The sequence below is a fragment of the Primulina huaijiensis genome, chromosome 1, assembly GCF_012295235.1.
Source record: "Primulina huaijiensis isolate GDHJ02 chromosome 1, ASM1229523v2, whole genome shotgun sequence".
Classification (NCBI taxonomy): Eukaryota; Viridiplantae; Streptophyta; class Magnoliopsida; order Lamiales; family Gesneriaceae; genus Primulina; species Primulina huaijiensis.
Window position 1 is genome coordinate 19,580,088 of NC_133306.1, and position 22,556 is coordinate 19,602,643.

Genomic DNA, 22,556 nt, shown 5'->3' on the forward strand with positions numbered 1-22,556 from the left:
TAAAAGATGAATTTTGGATTAATGCAATGCATGATGAGCTTGAGAAATTTGTTCGAAATGATGTGTGGAACTTGGTTCCACCTCCTTACCATGGTAACATAATTGGTACAAAATGGATTTTTAAGAATAAAACTGATGAGTCGGGAAACATCATTAGAAACAAAGCAAGGTTGGTTGCTCAAGGGTACACACAGGTTGAGGGGGTTGATTTTGATGAGACCTTTGCTCCTGTAGCCCGTATTGAGTCAGTCCGACTTTTGCTAGCTATTGCATGCTACATGAAAATCAAACTTTTTCAAATAGATGTTAAAAGTGCATTTTTAAATGGAATTTTGAGTGAGGAAGTGTATGTTAGACAACCTAAGGGTTTTGAGGATCCACACCATTTGGATCATGTTTATAAATTGAAGAAGGCACTTTATGGTTTGAAGCAAGCACCACGTGCATGGTATGGAAGATTGACAGAATATCTACTTGAAATTGGCTTCAAACGAGGTGAGGTAGACAAAACTCTTTTTATTCAAAAGTCCAAAGGTGAGATTCTTATTTGTCAAGAATATGTTGATGATATAATATTTGGTTCTTCATCTCAAAAGCATGCTAATGATTTTGTTGAGTGTATGTCATCTACTTTTGAAATGAGCACGGTGGTGAGTTGAGTTATTTTCTTGGCTTGCAAATTAAACAAATGCATGATGGCATCTTTTTGTGTCAAAGTAAGTATGCTAAAAATTTGATTAAGAAATTTGCAAATGAGAACAAAAAACACATGAGAACTCCTATCGGCTCGAGTGAAAAATTGTGCAAAGATGAATTTGCCGAAAATATTGACAACACCTTATATCGTAGCATCATAGGTAGCCTCCTCTATTTGACAGCAAGTCGCCCTGACATCATGTTTAGTGTATGCTTATGTGCTAGATATCAATCTAATCCTAAAATTTCTCATTTAAAAGCTGTGAAACGCATTTTACGTTACATAGCAGGAACAATTGATTTAGGATTGTGGTATACACATGAAACCAACTCAAATTTAGTAGGGTTTTTAGATGCTGATTGGGCTGGGGATTTAGACGATAGAAAGAGTACTTCTGGTGGTTATTTCTACCTTGGGAATAATCTGATCTCATGGCATAGTAGAAAACAGAACTGTGTGTCACTTTCAACCGCTGAATCTGAATATGTGGCAGCTGAAAGTGGTTGCACTCAACTTTTGTGGATGAATCAAATGATAGAAGATTATGGATTAAAGAGTGAACCTTTGGTTATGTACTGTGACAACTCAAGTGCGATTAACATTTCAAAAAATCCAGTACAACACTCTCGAACAAAGCACATTCACATAAGACATCATTTTATTCGAGATCTTGTAGAAAAAGGATTGATTCGAATGGAGTTTGTTGATACTAATAACCAACTGGCCGACACATTCACCAAAGCATTAGATTTTGAGAGGTTCTCCAATCTTAGGAAATCTCTCAGCATGTGTTCTGTTTAATCATTATTGGATGTTGTCTCAGATGTTACAACATCTCAGACAACATCTACCATGCATCCGCATCTTTAGGACTTAGATATACTGCATCGCATTCATATTGTGAAATGCTGTGTTGAAACTGTGTAGCATAATTTTCTGATGCACTTACAATTCCTAGTTATCTTTTAAACATCACACCTCTACATACAAACTTAATCACAAAAGAATTGAAGAATGATCACTTAACCTTAACCAATGTGACAAGTAATCCAAGACAAATTTGAAAAGTTGTGATTAAAATCTTGGGTCTGTGATTAGAAGGCAAGATGGAAAAAGCTGCCTAAAGTAGCCCAATGAAGGCTGGACTTTTAGTGCGGGAGCTACCCCTTCTAAATGTTAACACAGAAATAGAAGAAAATAGAAAAAGCTGCCTAGAAGAGTCCTTGGAAGACTGTTCTTCTAGTGTGGGAGCTACCACTTCTATGTTCAAAAAGTTTACAAGTTAGTGTAAAGAAAAACTGAAAATTGGTTCTGGAATTGTAGGTGTTGTCAAAAGATGTTGCCAACATTTGTGACAACACCCTATCTGTACACATATCTCATATTTGTTTTCATGTTTCTATTTAAGTTGCATTTTGTTATTAGGCATCCATAAGTCATGCATAAACATAACATAGTGAATATTGCTGGGTCATAAGGATATTCGTATTTTTTTAACAAATGAAAATTCTGTAAAAAATCCAATTTCTGCAGGAAATTGAAATCATGTGCTCTATAATGTTAAGTGGAGCTAAAATTCGATGTGGGTTTTATCTCTGGATTTTTTTTAAAAGTAATTGCTCGTAATTATCAAGATAATTTTTGAAGATAGTAACGGTTAAATTTTGTATACCCGTTTCTTTTTACCGTTGGACTGAGTCAATTACTGATATGACATGTTACCGTTGCACTGTAGGCTTATGTTTATCCGTTTTGATTTACTTAGCCTAAATTATCTTTATTGGCCTAATTGTTTCTCGAATTTCCTTGCTCGCAAATTTCTTTTCTATACTCTGCTTTTGAAAAGTTTTGTTTCTCACAATCTAAACAATGGCAGGGAAGGGTTTCGATCCCCAAGATATCCGCAGTGAAATGGGTCATACAGAGGATGTTGCCCCATCTCCCGCAACATCTGATGAAACACCCACAGCTCCGCATCTCCAAATCATCCCGGCTGCACTAACGCCTGAACCGTTGGAGGTTCTTGCTCTAGGAGAACCAGGGAACCTAGTAGATCTTGACAACCCTCCTATGTTCAGGTTTCCAAATCCACCACAACCACCAAAGAGACGATCAAAGAGACAAGCTAGGTATAACCCAGACCTCACGCCTGGCAAACGTTTTCGATACAAGGGCCAGCCGTCCACTCGCCCATCACTGATTGATCCTGCTGAATCGAGGACAGTAGACTCGAATGATAGTGACTATGAATTTGTGGCTCGCAAGAAGACTGTCCTTCCACCTAAGGACAGTAATACATCCAGTGAAGCCACTGAATCTGATGATGACGCACCACCTGTTCCTCCACCCAAGCCCTCACCGTCTACTGAAGAGGAAATCACGTTGGCCCAGTTTATGGCCAACTTGAGAAATCAAAGAGTGGACACTTTTGATGCTGCCGGTGCACCCCAAGAATCTGGAGGTTCTACTGAATCTAGCAGTTCTAGTGACAAACCTGCTGAGGAAACTATGATGTCTGAAGAACTGGGGTCTGATGAACAAGATGTTACCGAGGATGTTGTACACATTGAGGACAGCACTGACCTCAGTGATTATGACTTGGAGACTGCCATCTCTACTAAATTCTACACTGAGCACGCAGTTGCTCAGTGGCCTCTTTATAAAAATCGCGACTTGATTGAAGAAAAGAACGTTGACACTGATGCCTTTGAGAAGCAAAATTTGATTGCTTTTCTGAAACACTGCTCTCTGCTCTCCACAGTCTCAGCAGTCTCACCGTTTAGCCGATGGCCTGTATTAGAATTTTATTCAAACCTCTCACCTGGAGTAGGTAATGCACGATCTGCGAAATATGGGAAAATGTTTGTTCGGAACAAAGTATTTGAGTTCAGCCCGAAATCCATCAACTCTCATTATCAGACTCCTGCCGCGGATGAGGATGGTCTTGATCCAAACATTCATCTAGTTACTTCCACACTCACTGGGGGCCTTGTGACTCAATTTCCAAGTCATCCACAGAAGCTATCAGCAGCGAAGTTAACTTCATTCTACTCAGTGCTTCACAAGTTGTCTGTTCGAAATTGGACACCATCTACCAATACCACTGTTGTCACTCAACACCAAGCAATAGTGTTGTACTCCATTGGAACACATAGGGGCTTTAACTTTGGGAAGCTAGTATTCAATACAGTGCTGCAATAAGCTGATGGTGGACTTAAAGCATCTAAACTTCCATTCCCTAGTCTAATATATGGACTACTTATCTCACAAGCTTTTGTCAGGGATATAAATGAGCAATTATCTGACCTTGGTGAACTTTCAAGATTGCTTCTGCATTACTCAAGGGAAATCGCAAGATTGACCTTCCTTGGTCTTCATCTCCTACTGTTTCACCGCCTTCTGCAGTACCTCCTGCACCCCCAACTCCTCATGCTCCTCCACAGACCACTGATTTCATCAAGCTCACTGTTCCTGAAGTACAAGCACACATTGATCATGCTATGGCCAAGATTGAACAAGCCAAAGCTGATATTGCCTACTATGAAGATGTGGCTGCTCACTTCAAGTTACTTCTGGACGTATGTATCTTTCCAGGACAAAAAGTGATCAAACAGCAGCTGGTCCATCTGGGACCAAAGAAATTGATAAGGAAGAAGAAACAGATGAAGGGGATGATGAGGATGGAAAATAAGTATCTTTATGTTTCCTTGGTTCCTTGTTCTGGTTTTGTTTTTTTGTCTTATTTTGCTGATGTAGCGGTTTGTGTTTCTTTCTGTCTTGATGAACTGTAAATGAAATGGTGCAGGTGTTGTCTCAAGTGTTGCCAACAATTCTAACAACACCCGTACTAACAGTGTCTTATTCAGGGGGAATAAATCTCTAACTCAGGGAGAGTTGAATTGAGCATGTCAAGTATTAATGGTTTGATCTCATTTTGTCCAAGAAAGGCAAAAAGGGGGAGAGTGAAGGGAAATAATATCTCCAAGTTTAAATGATATATTGATTTAAATTATTTCCCCAATATTCTTTTCCTTGTTGATTTGATTGAGTAAATATTTAATATGATTTTGCCTTTCTTAGATAACAAGACATTAATTCAAATATATTCGAAGATTTGTTATTTGTGATAGAAGATTGATGAGATATAGTATTAGTGTTTAAAAAGAGTTTATTCCTATTAAAACTCTTAACTTCCTTGTGGTTTAGGTTTCCTTGTGGAGATAAAAGTCTACATCTATAAATAAGAGATCAAGGACATCATTGAAGCTCTCTCCTCTCGATCACAAAAACACGCAATTTGCACATTGAAGATTTCAGAGAAAATATTCTGCAAGGACGTTGCTGTTTCGAAGTGTGCTGTCTCGAGTGTTGCCTTGAATGTCGGGAACATCTTCAGACAACATCCGTAATGAAGTTGACTGAAGATCGTGTTTCGTTGATTTTGCTTTTGGGCTTACGTTTTTGCTTTCTTGTTTTAGTTTTATTATTGTTGGTTATTTTAGAAAGCATTTGTTTTCTCAACTTGTTGAGGAAATTGATTTTAGTCTTAATCACTAGTGGTAGGTTTTTTGTGTAAACGATTTGGTTTTCTAGTGATTAATTTTTGCCATAATGTAAATACTTGTGCATATTTAAGTTTGTCCATCGATTTATTTCAAGTCAATTTGTGTTATAAAAAGTTTCCGCTGCATGAAGATGTTGTCCGAGATGTTGTAACATCTGGCACAACATTTAATTCTGACAAAACACAAATTCACGATTTTACATCCTATTCTGATATTTTTATTACTTCTAGTATCTGTTGAACAAAATAATTTCTAACAGATAATAATATGATGGATCAACATACTCAGGGTCAAGTTCCTTGTCCACGTGCTGATAAAAACCATTTCAAATCCGTGAACATGAAAATCAAGGCAAATCGAAGGAAAAGCGTTTACCAATTTCGGAAAAAGAGTCTCTAGTTCAAAGCAATTCTTGGCAGTCGGAAGGTCAGTTGATTGAGGAGTATTCAATGAACAAGGAAGAAACTGTTCAATCAACAAATTCTGATGCCGATATTTACCATGAAGCATATCAGAAATTAATTTCTACACCTTCTGCTGAAGTAAGTGTGACTCTTTTATAATAAAGCAGTGCACGAGCCAACTTTTGAGCAGCTTATTCAAGCTAAGGTGAGAAAAACTTTCAGGCTTTCTCATCTTTTTTTTTTTTTTTTTTTTTTTTTTTTTTTTTTTTTTTTTTTTTTNTTTTTTTTTTTTTTTTTTTTTTTATCTATTCTAGTTTTGCCTACTGATGAACAACTTGTTGCAATTAAATAACATACCGGAGTGACTTGTTCACAAAAGGTTTCAATAACCTCTTTTGGATTTATGTTGATTTCTACTATTAATATTTTTCATTACATGCATTTATGCATTCACAGATTTTGTTTACTGAAATCTAAGGAAAGAATTCTAGATCAATAGCCTAGGTGTAAAGCATATGTCTCAAAATTCGATGACACTGTTTTATCATCAATGCCTAATCAAATTCTTGGGCATATTCTCGATTTTTCATCCTTGTTTATGCTTTCGAAGCATCTTAATCCTTCTCCACGAAAATGTTGGCGAAATACCCAATTATGGTCTTGAGCATATATATTCCCACGTAAATATTTAATCACACTTTATGGGACGTGCCACGTTTTCTAGAACAGAATCAGTAATATTTGATCTCTTGAATTTGTTACTGCTTCATAATATTTGTACATATAGAAATCCATCGACATGAGTAAATGCATGTACAAAACAACTCAAACGAGTTTGAGGAAGGCCAAACTGTACAGATTCCGAAAATCCGAGAGATTTCGGAGGTTAACCATGATATCTCACCAAATGTACATTCTCCGATAAGCCCTGACTTTATTTCTATCCCATCCAGTGCTTCAGAGGCTGCTGGCTCTCGTGTGGATATGCATACAATAATCAAAGAGGAGGATGAGATCAAGAACATAGATGAAGAAATGATGGTGGAATTAGATGGTGTCAGAGGCTTCAGTGTGAGAAAATGGAAATCGGGTTTAAATGACCTTGAGAAACAAGTAGACTGTACTGAAAAAGCTAGGCGTATGAGAGTTGATGATATTAACCTTGCTGAAGTAAATAATATAGAACATGAGATGCATTTGGAGAAGTCGAGGGAGGTGATTGATATATANTGGAATGTGTTTCGAAGATTAAAATGCTTGAAAAGGGTGTAGGTGAACATGCTAATATCCTGAATAAAGAGTACGCTGATGATTTTCTTTGCAAGAAAGCAGAATCAATGTCCATGGATACTACTACAGTCACGGTTGAAGGTGCTAAGGCATCGCATCAAGCTCGAGTTGATGATATCGGTACAACTTCTGTAATGCTCGAACTAGAAGCTGGTACCCAAATCAGTGATGGGAATATCGAATCGCCCATTGTTTTGAAAGATCCTGAAAGCAAGTTTGAGATCGGAAACAAGTCAACCAAGCATCGTGATGATGGACAAATGAATGTATGTTAGCATTGGAAGTGGCTCAAACATCACATTACATTTTTCATAGAGACTTGATATTGCTCAATCCTCCTTCCTTTCCATTTACACAAAGGTTCTACCATAATATCTTTAGTTACGACATCATTTGACACTAAATAATCTTACACTTTTGTTTCCAACCTAGAATAATTTTTGTAAGTTCAAATAACTCATTCAATATGTAAAAATAACATTTAGAATAATGTTATCGTAGCCTTTCTAATACAAATGAAACTTGAAGGGTTGATTGATAAATGTACTAAATTAATTATTTCGAAAATTTGAATGTTCCAAATCTATACTATATCATTAATTTTGAGATACTTAGAATAATTAATTTTTGTTGTCGTGGTCTGTTTTAATAATTATATATATTAATAAAGTGTTACAACTTTAATGTAGTTTATATGCAGCTTAGCGGAAAGATTTTTTATTTCCTAAACATCAGGTTGCAGGTTCTCAATTACTATTTGAGTTCTTTCTATTTATTTTTTTAATTCATGTATCAAATTTGCAGTGTACTATTTCACCATTTCTTATAATTATATTTTAGTCATCATTTAAATATAAATCTGATATTCACTGAAAATTTAGGGTCCGATTCCAGCAAGTAGCACTAGTCCAGACGCAGCTTCAAATTTGCCATGATCTTGAAATCACGAAGAAGACCGTTAGAAAAGGGGTAGGGAGGGTGTCCCGGCTTAGCTCCTCCGACGCTCAAGTCAGAGAATGAGGAAATAAGTGGAGAGCAGCTAAGAGTGCTGTTAAAAAATAATATAGTGAATGAATGAGTTAGACACCCGAACTTGGTATTTATAGGAGAATACATGGGTCAGTGATGGGCCTTCCACCTTGGTTGGAGATGGGCCAGGGATCCCAAATATGGTTTGGACCTAGTGGGCACATGCATATGGTATCAAAATCAAATGAATCATAAAAATATTATACAAACACGTGCGTCAATGCACTGATATTATATTTATTTTTAGTCCAACAAGTTAGATTTATGATTTAATTAAAAAAATAAAAATATCTTCTACGATTATAAAACTCTTTGACTTTGGTTAATCCTGTACCCGAAAACCATTAAACATTCAATTCGTCAAATATGATATAATCAATAGAATTGATGCTTAAATGTAATTTTTAAATTTAAATGTGAATCGTGTCGATTCGTTTTAAATAAATATATTCTTTTGACGACCAAAGAGGATGGAAAGAAATCATAGGACACGCTTCTCTCATGTTACTGATGCATCTGAGCACATTACATATACATACATAGATAGCGAGAGAGAGAGAGAGATGGGATTGTTACAGAATTGCTGATGTCAACGATCTAGAAGAAAATTGAACCATGGAAGGTATAATTGCATTTCAGATTTCTCTGTTATCTGAACCCTAATTTTACTTCTTAAGAAATGGTTGAGCTTTGAAGTTGGATGACGTTGGGTTGACTGAATTCTGACTTGATTGTGCCATATCTTTCGGATCATATCCCTGGAATTAGTTGTGGGTTTCTTACTGTAGGTTTTTCTTTCTTTTTTGTTATTTTATATTCATAGTTTAATCGGGCTCCGTTTTTTTATTAGTTGGTGCTTATGTGCATGGTGAAATTTTCTCGATTTTCATCAGATTATTTAGTTCGTGATGGTGGGGAAGTTGCCCAGTGGATGAAAATTTATGGGTAATGTCTCTCGAGTAAATTGAGTTCATTGTCGATTAAATTTGCTGGTCCTAACTTGGCCGGCCAAGTAGCGAGGAGGTCAGTTGTCAAGGTTTGAGTTTCGTTTATTGCGAATGAACCATTGACCTCAGGAAAGCTCCTCATAATTTGTTCAAGCCGACCGGAGTCTGGATTAGTCTGGATCCAATGTGATTATGGGAACCAAGGATTGTAGAAGAAAAAAGTCTTGGTCCTTCAGAGTGTGTGGATGTTCGATTTTTCACTTTTCCTGATACATACATACAGGCGAAGGATTGTACAAAACATGTGACAAGTTCTGCTTCTAAACCTATGAAGATTTCTATACTAGAATGTGCATAATTTTATTGATGTATGAGTAAGAGTGAAGTGTGCATCCATGTATTTGGTGCAGCTGCGTAGAATTATATTTGGAAAGGCCTGACTTTTACTACGAGTGCATAAATATGAGAGTGTGATGCCTGCTAGGTCGAAAAAAATGCTTTCCATTTATATTTGCCTTGATGATCGTAAGGTTTTATTGGGTTTTAGTTCTGAGTCGTAATCTTGATGCATAGTTTATAGAATATACAGATTCATTAATAATGCTTAAGATTCAGCAAAATGGTAAAAGTTCTAAGGACACAGGATCAATCAAAGAAATACAGGGTTCAGGGCAATCTGCTAATGAATTTATAATATTCATGCAGACAAACTCTGCATAGTTCCCTTGCAACTTCCAAAACTACATTTATATTTTCTTGTCAGTTTATTAGTCTAGTTGTGCCAATAGGTAAATACGTTGGACTTGCACTGTTCTCTTTGAAATGACTTGTCCCTCTGGCCTATCCATAAGACAGTTCTGTCTATTTGAATTATTTTCATAATCTGTTCAGTTTCATTTCAAATTTAAACTCATCCTCAAGTAAAGTTAATGATTAGAAATTAACAATTTTATTTACAGGTGTATCACCCGATCAAGATTCGGTGGATTCTGCTACACAGAAATTGAGTATTTCATCAGGGGATAGGACTCATGATAGGAAGGAGTTTCTTCGTAGATTTGTTAACAGTGAAAGCTTAAATGCAAATCTTATAGACTGGTTTGAGGATATAACGGAAAATGGTGTGCCACCTGCCTTTGATGTTCCTTTTGAGTTGGTAGACTTGCAAAAATTTGATTATGCATTAGAAGGGGTACCCTTTCAGCAACTAATTAGGATGCCTAGTGCTATAAATGCACCGATATCAAATTCTGTTGAATCGACAGCTTATCTTGCTTTTGAGGACTTCCTGCATGCAAGTGTGAACGGCTTGTGGGAAGCTTTCTGGGGTCATGAGAATGATCAAATGCCTTTCTATGTTTCCTCATTATATGGTGGGAACTCGAGATTTTACCAAGCAGAAAAGGCTATTTCTAAAGGTAAGCTTAAGGGGTTGTGTGCCTCGGCTATAATGCTGAAGAACCCGAGACATCCTCAAGGGAAGTGGGACGATATTGTTGAATTAGCTCTGCTAAGGCCTGATATTGGAAGTCTTACTTCAATGGACGGCAACTACGAGCCCCAACTTTCTATTATAGGTGAAGCTTTGTTCTTTGCTCTTCGTGTATTGCTTGCTAGAAGTATCAGCAAGTCGCATAGGCCTCTGAATCATAACTCAATTTTCATACTTCTTGCTGATTCTCAATATGGTGGAGTTGTTAAAGTTGAGGGGGATCTGAATAAGTTGGACTTGGATCTTGATAGTGTCTATGAATCTGCTGCCGCTTGGATCAAAGATCATTCACAAATAACAATATCCCCAATTGAAAAGATCTGGAACAAGCTTGGAAATGCTAATTGGAGCGATATTGGCGCTTTACAAGTTCTTTATGCTACATTTCATTCTTTAACTCAATATTGTGGAATGCCTAAGAACACAGTTGAAGATTTAGCTGCGGACCACAGTTCCCGTCTTCAAACAAGGAGAGCCGAAAGGCAGTTGAGGGACACAAATGTTGATGGTAATCGTTTGCTTCGTTTCCAGCATCGCCCTTCTTCTCCTGAAATTGTAGAATTTCAAAAAGAAGCCACTAAGATGGATCCCAGAAAAACGGTGGAGCTAGAAGTTGGATCCATTTTGTTGATAGAAGATTCAAGCCGGCAAAATGGTTATCAGATACACAAAGTTCTGAATGATGGGGACATTGTGTTTTATTTCGTGTCTTCTGTTGAAAATCCGGGGAAGAATCTGTTCCTGTATGTTGGTTCACACCCTTCTCACCTTGAGCCGGCATTAGAGGGTATGGAATTATGGTACCAGGTTCAGAGGCAGACTAAAGTGTTGAGTGTTATGAAACAAAAAGGTTTGTCAAGTAAGTATATTCCCCGTCTAAATGCATCTGGTCGGGTTGTTCATCCTGGTCAGTGTCATAAGCAGAGGTCAGGCCGTAACTGTGAGTACCCATGGTGTGGGATTCCCGTCTTAGTGACCAGTCCAGTTGGCATGACCATTCCCGACATGGTGAGAGCAAACCAGTTTGGCCCGGATGAGGCCATTAGATGTTGTCATGATTGTTTGTCAGCCCTATCTTCTGCCTCTTCAGCTGGAATTCGGCATGGAGACGTAAGACCTGAAAATATAATATGTGTGAAATCTAGCATCGGGCAATGTTATTACGTTCTTATAGGTTGGGGGCATGCCATTTTAGAAGATAGAGACCGCCCACCACTGAATCTTCATTTCTCGTCTACTTCTGCTCTTCAAGAGGGGAAGTTGTGTTCTGCTTCTGATGCAGAGAGCCTGGTATACATGCTATATTTTTCATCTGGTGGGGATTTACCCATTCTGGATTCTGTGGAAGGCGCGCTACAATGGAGAGAAATTTCTTGGTCTAGGAGGGTGATTCAGCAGAAGCTTGGTGACATCTCCGCGGTCTTGAAAGCATTTGCAGATTATGTCGATAGCCTTTGTGGAACACCCTATCCTGTGGACTATGAAATCTGGCTAAGAAGATTAAAAAGACATATTCGTGACGATGATAATGGAAAGGAAGTGGAGTCGTCTTGTTAGGATTTTGTCCTTGCATTACACTGGCTAGTCTGCTCCCCGTTTCAGGAAAATTTTTCGGTTTAGGGCGTTTCGAATTTAAAGTATTTGGGATGTTATGGTTTGGAGATTGGGCAGTTCGTGGTATTAGGCTTTTGTAGAAAATCCAAGGTTCACGAGTTTATTAGCACTGGTGGTGAGACGAAAAGGGTTTGTAGCGTCGTTGATGGTTTCTGTTTATGCACCTTGTTGGAGAATCGCAATTTCGTTGCATGTAAAGGTGGTTGCGTATCAGTCGATGCCTCCAGTTTACTTTTGTGTTTCACTTCATGTATGCAGATGAATGATAAGTGTGTATTTAATCATTTTTGGATTTATTTTAAAATCATAATTCATTCAGCTACATACATGAAAAAGAGATCAATTATCATTTGGAAGAAAATTGTTTGACAATAGCGTCGATGTTTTAATGTCTTCAACACTTGTAAAGAATGGTGGTGTTCAGATTGTTTGATTAGTGCGATTTGTGTTGTGGATACTGTACTTTCGTAGGCTAATGTCATGTTTTATTGAGAGTCATGTTTCAGTTCCTCTATTTTATATGCTACTGACTTTTATACTCCACAACCCCTCTTGGATTTTTACCCAATCTTATTGAAAAAAAAAGTGTTAGTGATTTTCAAATAACATAAATCGTTCTCATGGAAGTTTTATAGCAAGTTAATCTGGATAAAAGAAATTAGCATAGCATTGCTGCGTGCTCTGCCATGCCAATGAATGTCTATATTCAAACATCCAGGAACATTCAGCAAGCATATATTCAATTGTAATAGTTGAAAGCATTGGCATCTTAAATCTTTCCAACATAACAGAGACCAGAAAACTATACATGCAGGAGATAGAATATATGGTCTGCAATTATTGTCATGAAATCCAAACTAAACAAGCCCAATTCTGATCAAAGAGCCAAAGCAATGAAGATTCTGACCACCATTAACCAAGAAAAACTGCAGAAGTTTTACTCTTCTGCAGCAACAACAGTGACCTCGCCTTTATCCAGTAAGTCATAGAATGCCCTTGTTTTTCTTTGCTCGTTCCAGTGGTGCATCTTCCATAAACTGCCTGCAGCGAGGCCGAGTGCAGCTGCTATGAGTATCTCCTTCACCACGCTTGGTCCTTTCAGAGTGACATGAGCAACCCTTGAGCCAGCCATTTAACTTGCTAATAGAGGTGTACAAACCCTGATTTCACACAACACAAAACTTTTGTCATTTCAGAAACATAATGTCAGAGGGATATACAGAAATGAAAAGACTTCAACTTGAGGTAAATATATTCTAAATCCATCAAAATACATACCACAAGACATTATCAAAGCATTCCCAGAGGAGTGAAATATTGTTGAACTAAACCAACACTCTTTGTTATTTAATTGCGCAATTGTTTCTAATTTCTATGCACCAAACACCTAATTCATCTGAAAAATTATCCATAACTTCTGCACGGAGGAAAGATGGATGGAAAACATATGTTTATGGGCTATGACACACAAAAATACACAAATCTAAAAATGAAACGGAAATCCATACCCAGAATGAAGCTCAACTTCAAAACCTTTGATCAAATTTCAAAACGCTTAGATCCGTAGAACCTGCACTGAAACATTGGAGGGTGAGAAATGGTTTCAGAATTAAAAATTCGGATCATATCGTATCTTCGTAATCGTCTCTTACCCTAACGAGGTTGCGAAATAGTATATCAGCAATGAGGTTGGGGTTAAACGAAGAAACAAAGAAATAACGGAGTCGTTTCCATCACTATTTATTTAATATTCAAGTTATGTCCATCAAGTATCATATAATCATTTTTGACAAAAACTTGTGTGAGACGATCTCACGGATCGTATTTTGTGAGACAGATCTTTATTTGGGTTATCCATGAAAAAATACTACTTTTTATGCTAATAGTATTACTTTTTATTGTGAATATTGGTAGGGTTGACTCGTCTCACATATTAGGATTTGTGAGACGGTCTCACATGAGACTCATTCATCATTTTTTAGGTGCTTCGATTATGATATGTTATCAATAATTAACACAAAAATTCCTGTAAGACGGTTTTCCGAATCAATTTTGTGAAACAAATATTCTATATGAGTCACCAACGAAAAAGGATTACTTTTTATGTCAAATATATTACTTTTTATTGTAAATATTGATATGATTGATCCGTCTCACGAATAAAGATCCGTGAGATCGTCTTATGAAAGACCTACTCCAATATTAAATAAAGATGGAACATTTATATAATTTAAAAAAAACAGAAATTCTTTTTTTTTGAAAAATATATCATGACCTCAAAATTAGTTACTCTGATTCAACACACATCGACCCACATAGAGAGGTCCAGTCCTGAGGGTGCGTACCTAATAGCCATGTATGTCCCAGTACTTAAGGTGGCATTCAGATTCCAATCGTCAAGTAAGCAGGTTGTGCTATCTATTCCTGAACGACCTCCCAAGTCAAGTTAGACATCCAGGTTACTACGGCTTGGCATATTCCCACCCCGCAATCTTCTGACTAATAAGCTCCCAACGCCTGGACTCTGATAGCTAAGTAGGCAGGTCATGATATCCATTCCCATTCCTAAATATGAGGTAGATATGCGTGGTGGCTCGCACAAAAAGTAAGACAAAAGTGTGAAATTTAATGAACTAAAATTCGATCTATATACACACAATATAAAATGTATAATTGATATATAGAAAAATAAATACATGAACGAGTTCTAACCTCTAATAATTGATATTTAATTTGAAACTGCAATTAGTGAGATCTCACGAACATAGAAAACACGAATTTTCTAAATCTTTATGCAATTGTATTGATGATGTATTTTTAAATAACTAGATAGATTTAAGGACAATGTATGTAACTATTTTTAGATTTTATTTAATCATCATAAAGAAAATAAATCATTTACTTCGATCTTTTTAAGGTGTGATAAATGACAATGAATGGAGTGACGCTTCACCTCATCCACATATAAACAGAGGCTTTGATTTAGTGTAAAACCGTACCAAAATATACTTCACCAAAACGATGTCCGACACTTCTTTCACTGGATTGAATATCACTTATAATAAGGGCTAATCGCGTCAACACCTCATATGAAAAATCACCTATAACTATTTCGACCTGTATGGCTTTCAAAACCTTTGTTAATATAACGGTTTTAAAAAATAAATCACATGATGTCCACAATTAAAGACTATAGGACACTTTTCCATATACAAAATAAGAAAAATTCTTTTTTGTTATTTTAAAAATATATGCTCTCTATGGAAAACAAATCTACTGACAAAGATGTTTTATAACTCAAATTTGAACTATTATTAGTAATTTGTTTTTCCGTAATTTACCTTATTTTCTACGTTGACATACATTGGAGGGGCGGATTTTCCTTCCAACCAAACTTCTTACAATAATTAATCCTAATTTAAAACAAAAACAAAATTATACAAGAGCAAATGAAAGTTTCTTAACTAATTTGAAAAGCACAAAAACCAGGTCGATGGTGTAAAAACATTTGGCACAAGATCCCGAATTTGGAACGAGATCTCAAGTTCGAGACCCGGTCCTTCTCTAGCTCAAAAAGAAATAAAATATGATCGACTTACCTCTTAAATAACTTCATACATGAATCAATAAAAGAAATGCTTGACTAATTCATGGTAAAATACCGTTATCACAATTTACTATTATAAATCTATAAAATTATTAATCATATTATACTCCATACAAAAATTTACTTTGACTTCACGAAGATCAACATCTAAAATTGTAAATAATAACAAACTATATTTCTATTGTTTATTTAAAACTAAAAACATCCAACATTAATTATCTCATGCAATATCGAATTCGAAATGGTTATTTAGAAATGTAAGCTTTGGGGAAAGAATAAAAATATTTTACTATTGGCTTCCCTTACCACTCAAATAAATTTGTAAGCATTAGATGTATAAATTTGTAAATTGTTCATGGATTAATTGGTGGATGATGGATAAATAAATTTTAAAAAATGAATTACTCATGTGTAGGAGTTAGTTGAAAATTAAATTTTTTTAGTAATATCAAATGTAACAACCTAACGTGTCGATGAGATTAAAATATGCGATACATTTATGGGAAAAATTACGTATTTTGTCATTTAAATTGTATATATTTTTTTAAAAAAATTTGCTACTATAATGTCCGAGAATTCATTATTGTTGTCCACTAATTTGCATTTTCATTCGATTTTAGTCATATTCCCTGTAATGCTAATATGACACCAAAAATTGTTGATCTTATACCAGACATTATTAAAGTGCTCGATGTCACGTCAGCATTTTGGTGAAAGCACACAAACGTTTAAAAATACAAATTAATATACTATAATCATGAATTAATCGCCGACATAACAAAAATAGAAAACATGTAAGTTATATGACCAAAAATATGATTTAAGTTTTTTAATATGAAAATTTTGGAATATATGAAACAAATATGAGGTGTCAAAATATCATTTTAAAATAAATTAAATATTTATATTTACTAATTTAACTAAAGCAACTAAAACAATTGTTCATAGTTTTCTATTTAAACAATTGTTCATAGTTTGACATAAAGAATGTCTTACACGACGACATCACAAAATAATAAATAAGATGATCAAAAGGAAAGAACATAGGAAGAAAACAAGGACACATCTAATTTGGCGCAAAAGTTTGAGAAGAAATTACATACATTTTTCTAATATTCACAACATACATATTTATTTTCGTCCCAAAATCTTGGTTTGGTTCTGCAAGAAGGATAAAACTTGGACTTCAAGAAGTATAACAAAATACTCGCTTCTGGAATAAGGTTCTAAGTTTGATGCTAGTGAAGACTGGGAATGAACTTACGTTATACCCGAAGCACCGCGGAAGAAGTTCTTTGTGAGCTATTTTCTGTCATCATCATTGGCATTACCATCTCTACCGTGGTCTCCTTCTTGAGCAGTGGGAGAGAAAAAGGGATCGTCAACAATTTTCCCTCCTCGGTCCTTCTTTAAGCTGTCTTTGTTAGTTGGTTTAGTGTTAGTTAGTCTACATAAAAGTGTTACTTAGAATAGCACGTTTCTATCTTTCTACTTGTATATATATTCCTACAATTGTATACGCAATTTTATGCGCGGGAATAATACACAGAAACATTTCCTTCACAGTAGCAAATTCTACATGGTATCAGAGCAGATAAATCGATGAATCATCAGCGCACATCTGAATTCACTTGAGATTGAGTTCGGAAAATTGTTCGTCGCTGGATTCACGATCAAACAGAGCAGAATATTTTCAATCTGGAATGGTTGTGAATCCCAATTTCAATGATACATTGTTTCTACATCCCTCGGACACTCCAGATACGAATCTCGTCAATGATCAGTTGATCGGTACTGAGAATTATGGTATATGGAGTCGCGCGATGTTGATAGCGTTGCGCGCAAAGAATAAAATTGGATTTATCGACGGGACTTTCAAACGCCCTAACGCCGGATTTCCTACAATACAACAATGGGAGAGGTGTAATGCTCTGGTCCTATCATGGATCATCGACACGGTTTCGAAGGATATATTTCGAGGCATCGTGTACGCCACTGAAGCATATGTGGTTTGGTCTGACCTAAAAGAGCAATTTGACAAGTTAAATGGATCGCGAGTTTTTGCGTTGCATCGAGAAATTGGAAGGCTCACACAATGAGACAATACAATTTTAGTCTATTTTTGCAACCTGAAACAATTATGGCATGAATATTCCTCCTTGGTGACTCTGCCTTCTTGTGAATGTGCAACGGCTCGAAAATACCTTGAACACGATCAACAACAGCAACTACTTCAGTTCCTGATGGGATTAAATGAGAGCTATATTCAAATTCGCAGCCAAATTCTCATGATGACTCCTCTGCCAACTGTGGGACAAGCATTTTCAATAATATCACAAGAAGAATCTCATCGAGCCATGACTTCTATGGAAGCCCCAGCTTCTGCAGTGTTTTTCTCTAGTCAAAGTCGCAGAGATCAACAGCAGAAAGAGGTCCTCAAATGCAACTATTGCAATTACACGCGAGCTACTTGCTATCGATTTAATGGATATCCCCCTGGACATAAAATGTTTAAGCCTCAAGGTATGGGTGTTCCTCAGAAAACTTTCATGAAGAATAGAATGGAACAATTCAATGCAAATGCAGTTGAACGTGAATCATCTGGTGTGACATTAGAGGCAGCACATGATACTCCAATTTTCAGTCAAGCTCAATATGCTGAAATTTTGAAGCTACTGGAAAAATGTAAAGTTGAAGCTCCTAGTGAACCTATGGTAAATATGACAGGTACAGGGCAAAAAGGATCATCTTAGTTATCTCATTTCACAAAGGTTCCTTGGATAATAGACACTAGTGCCAATGAGCACATGGTAGGAGATTCTTTGACCTTGATAAATTCTGAATCCATAGCTAACTCCTCTCGGACAGTAGGTTTGCCAAATGGTAGTAAGATTTCCATCAGTAAAACAGGTTCCATAGCCCTTATAGATTCAATCATGCTGAGCAAAGTGTTACGAATTCCTGATTTTAGATTCAACCTACTTTCTGTTTCTAGACTCACCAAAGAACATCAATGCTATGTTACATTTTACCCCAAATTTTGTATGTTTCAGGACCTCAAGACTGGACAGATAATGGGGATTGGTAGAGAGCGGAATGGCCTTTATCACTTGGAAAACGCAAGTAGTTCACACTCCGGGTTTCATTCATTATCTCAATTTGCTATTTCTAGTTTTAAGCCACAGTGTAATACATTGACACTTGATAGTACATTGGTTTGTTCATCTGTAAGTGACTCACTTTGGAATCAACGTTTGGGTCATATATCTACTGACCGAATGAAACTTTTACCCTTCATATCTGCATGTGATTCTATGTCTCATTGCTCTATATGTCCACAATCAAAACAAACCCGGCTTCGCTTTCCACGTGAAAGCACCTCTAAAACTTCGTGCCCCTTTGAATTATTACACATGGACATTTGGGGACCCTTCAAAACAAAAACATACAATGGAGAAAGATATTTTCTTACCATAGTTAATGATTTTTCTAAAGGGACTTGGGTATTTTTTATGCACTCCAAACTTGATGTACTACGAATCCTAAAATTTTTTTTCTTGCTCATCCAAAACCAATTCAGCATGTCAATAAAAGTTATTCGCACTGATAATGCATCTGATTTCTTTAAGCTAGAGTGCACAGCTTTGTTTCAATCTCTTGGCATCATACACCAGAGTTCTTGTCCCTATACACCACAACAAAATGGTGTTGTAGAACGGAAGCATAGACACATCTTGAACATAGCTCGAGCTTTGAGATTTCAATCATCTGTTCCACTAAGGTTTTGGAGTGATTGTGTTTTCACAGCCGTTTATTTGATTAACCGCACTCCTACTCCTCTTTTAGGAAACAAAACACCTCATGAGGTCTTGTTTCACAAAGTTCCCTCATTCAATCACCTCTGTGTTTTTGGTTGCTTATGTTATGCTACCAATTTGACCACTCAAAATAAGTTGTCTCCTAGAGCATTGACATGTGTGTTCTTGGGATATTCTAATACACAAAAGGGGTATAAGTTAGTCAATCTTGATACTAACTGAATACTTTATTCTAGAGATGTGATGTTCCATGAGGAGGTGTTTCCATTTTCTGAACCCAAACAGCAGTCACAAGTTTTTCCTTTTAACCATGATGTCGAACATGATTCTATCTCTCCATATCAACCTCATGCACCTGAGCCATAACCTTTGCCTCTTCGAAGATCATCTAGGCACACAACACCACCGATTTGGATAAAGGATTACACTTGTCCAACGTTGCCACATAGTCATTTAGCTAAATCAAAGTATCCTATTTCAGATTCTCTTACATATTCTTAACCCAACTTATCAGAGTTTTTTTACTTCTATCTCTTTTGAAAAAGAGCCCCAGTAATACCATGAAGCAATGACTGATCCTAGGTGGAGAAAAGCTATGGATTTGGAGCTTGCTGCCCTTGAAACTAATTGTACATGGGATGTTGTTGACCTTCCAGCCAATAAGAAGCCGATATGATATAAGTTGGTGTACAAAATCAAACATAATCCTGATGGAACTGTGGACAGATTCAAGGCAAGACTCGTGGCAAAAAGCTACATAACAACAACAAGGAATTGATTATCACGACACATTTTCGCCCACAGCCAAGATAGTGACTATCCGATGTATGAGGCTGGAATTTGCATCAAATGGACGTCACGAATGCCTTTCTTCAAGGAGATTTAGATGAGGAAGTATATATGGATATGCCATTGGGCTATAGCAGACAGGGGGGGTCCAAAGTTTGCTTGTTAAAGAAGTCTTTATATGGGCTAAAACAGGCCTCAAGACAATGGAACCACAAGTTTTCCAGCATTTTGAAACATGGAGGTTATCACTCTTTGTTTATTAAACAAACTACCGGTGGTATAGTTTTGCTACTTGTGTATGTTGATGATATCATCATAACTGGTGATAATGATATTGCCATCAAGGAGTTGAAAACCTTTCTTCATTCCAGAATACATCTCAAGGACTTGGGGCCGTTGCGTTCTTTTTTAGGCATCGAGATTGCCCGATCTCATGCAGGGATATTGTTATGTCAAAGAAAATACACGCTGGAATTAATCTCTGAAATGGGATTGAGTGGTGTAAAGCCATGTGCTACGCCTATAGAGCAAAATCTTAGGCTGACAAGCCATGACCTTGATTCAGTTGTTCAACAAGAAACTTCACTAAATGCTATTGATTTCCAGCTGCCAGATTCCAATACTTATAAAAGGCTTATGGGAAAATTGATCTATCTCACTATTACTAGGCCCGACCTCTGCTATGTGGTGCAAAATCTCAGTCAGTTCTTACATTCTCCTAAGAAGTCACATATGGATGCTGCTATTCGAGTTGTGCGATATCTCAAATCTACACCTGGTTTGGGTATTTTGTTGTCAGCTCATAGTGATATTTCCTTGTCCGCATATTGCGACTCAGATTGGGCGGCATGTACAGTGTCTCGGAGATCACTTACAGGGTATTGTGTGAAACTAGGAGATTCGTTGGTATCTTGGAAAACAAAGAAACAAAGCACCGTTTCACGATCATCTGCTTAAGCCGAGTACAGAGAAATGGCAATCACATCCTGTGAGATTGTATGGATTACGGGATTGCTTCGAGATATGGGTGTGTCCATTACAGAACCAGCTACTTTGTATTGCGACAACATGGCAGCCATGCACATTGCTGCCAATCCAATTTATCATGAACGCACGAAACATATCGAAATCGATTACCATTTGATACGGGAAAAGATTCAAGCTAAGTTGCTCAAGACTTCTTATGTTCCTACCAGTCATCAACTTGCTGATATTTTTACCAAGAGCTTGGGCAAGGAACAACACACCTATTTGCCATCCAAGATTGGTGTTTTAAATCTACACCAACTTGAGGGGGAGTGTTAGTTGGTTTAGTGTTAGTTAGTCTACATAAAAGTGTTACTTGGAATAGCACGTTTCTATCTTTCTACTTGTATATATATTCCTACAATTGTATATGCAAGTTTATGCGCGGGAATAATACACAGAAACATTTCCTTCACAGTAGCAAATTCTACAGTCTTCGATTCTTTTATAGTCAAGATGCGGTTTACCATCTTTTCCAAGAATTCCGTCGGCTTCTAGCTCCATCTTCCCATTAGATTTCATCATGTCACCACCGAATTTCTTCGTTATGGACTCTAAAAAAGTGTCGTCTTCTTCAGTCACCCATTCCCGGAAGTTTACCAGAGAAGGTACCGTCTTGGAGAAAAAGATTTCCTTTAGGTTCTCGATCATCCCTCCATTGTACGGGTTTTCCTTCTTATCATAACGGTAACGGAAGTTTTCATACGTTGTCTGTGAGTTGTCGAGACGATGCTTTAGAATGTACGTATACAAAATAACAATATGTATAGATAGCATGGATATTTCATCTGTTAAATCTTGAAACGGCATTTTGAGAACTTATTATCAAAAATGGAACAGACAACTGTAGTTATCACAAAAACATCAATAGAAAATTTAATTATCAATGATTCAGCCCCGTGCTCAAATGAAAAGCAGCTAACCTAGCTGGTTGGTTCAGATGAGATAGAAATGGAATATTCTTATCCCACCAACAAACCACACCGCGATGAAGCAGTAGACTATAAGAGAAACTGACACGATATCCCTTGACATGCTAGTCCAAATGCGATCCGGTTGTTCTAGGAGATGCAACAAAGAAAATGTAAAAACATATATGCACAAGATCGTTGAAGATGACACGAACAAGATGAAAGTCCGGTAGTTGCGCTGCATTAAATCAGCATTGAGAGGGAAATTTAATTCAGTTTTATCACAAAATGAACAGCATAAAACATTGATCATAGTAACATAATCAGTTGTGTTATGAATGAATTTTTGGCCTTTTCATTCTTTCAC

At 36.7% G+C, this 22,556-nt stretch overlaps 2 protein-coding genes and 1 pseudogene across 5 annotated transcripts; 1 reads left to right on the forward strand and 2 right to left on the reverse strand.

The window, feature by feature from the left end:
• Positions 1–8,434: 8,434 nt before the first annotated feature.
• On the forward strand, positions 8,435–12,495 carry LOC140982690 (uncharacterized). The gene is made up of 2 exons (XM_073449341.1): positions 8,435–8,607; positions 9,892–12,495. The coding sequence occupies exons 1-2, from the start codon at positions 8,601–8,603 to the stop codon at positions 11,979–11,981; spliced, it is 2,097 nt and encodes a 698-aa protein (XP_073305442.1). The 5' UTR covers positions 8,435–8,600; the 3' UTR covers positions 11,982–12,495.
• A 266-nt stretch (positions 12,496–12,761) lies between these two features.
• On the reverse strand, positions 12,762–13,786 carry LOC140958495 (probable cytochrome c oxidase subunit 5C-1). 4 transcript variants are annotated; one of them, XM_073416218.1, is made up of 4 exons: positions 13,691–13,772; positions 13,547–13,608; positions 13,317–13,425; positions 12,762–13,198 (listed from the first exon to the last, which is right to left on the reverse strand). In XM_073416218.1, the coding sequence occupies exon 4, from the start codon at positions 13,168–13,170 to the stop codon at positions 12,976–12,978; it is 195 nt and encodes a 64-aa protein (XP_073272319.1). In that variant the 5' UTR covers positions 13,171–13,198; positions 13,317–13,425; positions 13,547–13,608; positions 13,691–13,772; the 3' UTR covers positions 12,762–12,975. The 4 variants fall into 4 exon arrangements, with proteins under 4 accessions (XP_073272319.1, XP_073272092.1, XP_073272167.1 ...); XM_073415991.1 differs by lacking the exon at positions 13,317–13,425 and having other exon boundaries at positions 13,691–13,786; XM_073416066.1 differs by lacking the exon at positions 13,317–13,425 and having other exon boundaries at positions 13,547–13,613; positions 13,691–13,756.
• Positions 13,787–16,910: 3,124 nt separating this feature from the next.
• Positions 16,911–22,433, reverse strand: LOC140972223 (probable protein S-acyltransferase 3; annotated as a pseudogene).
• Between the last annotated feature and the right edge of the window lie 123 nt (positions 22,434–22,556).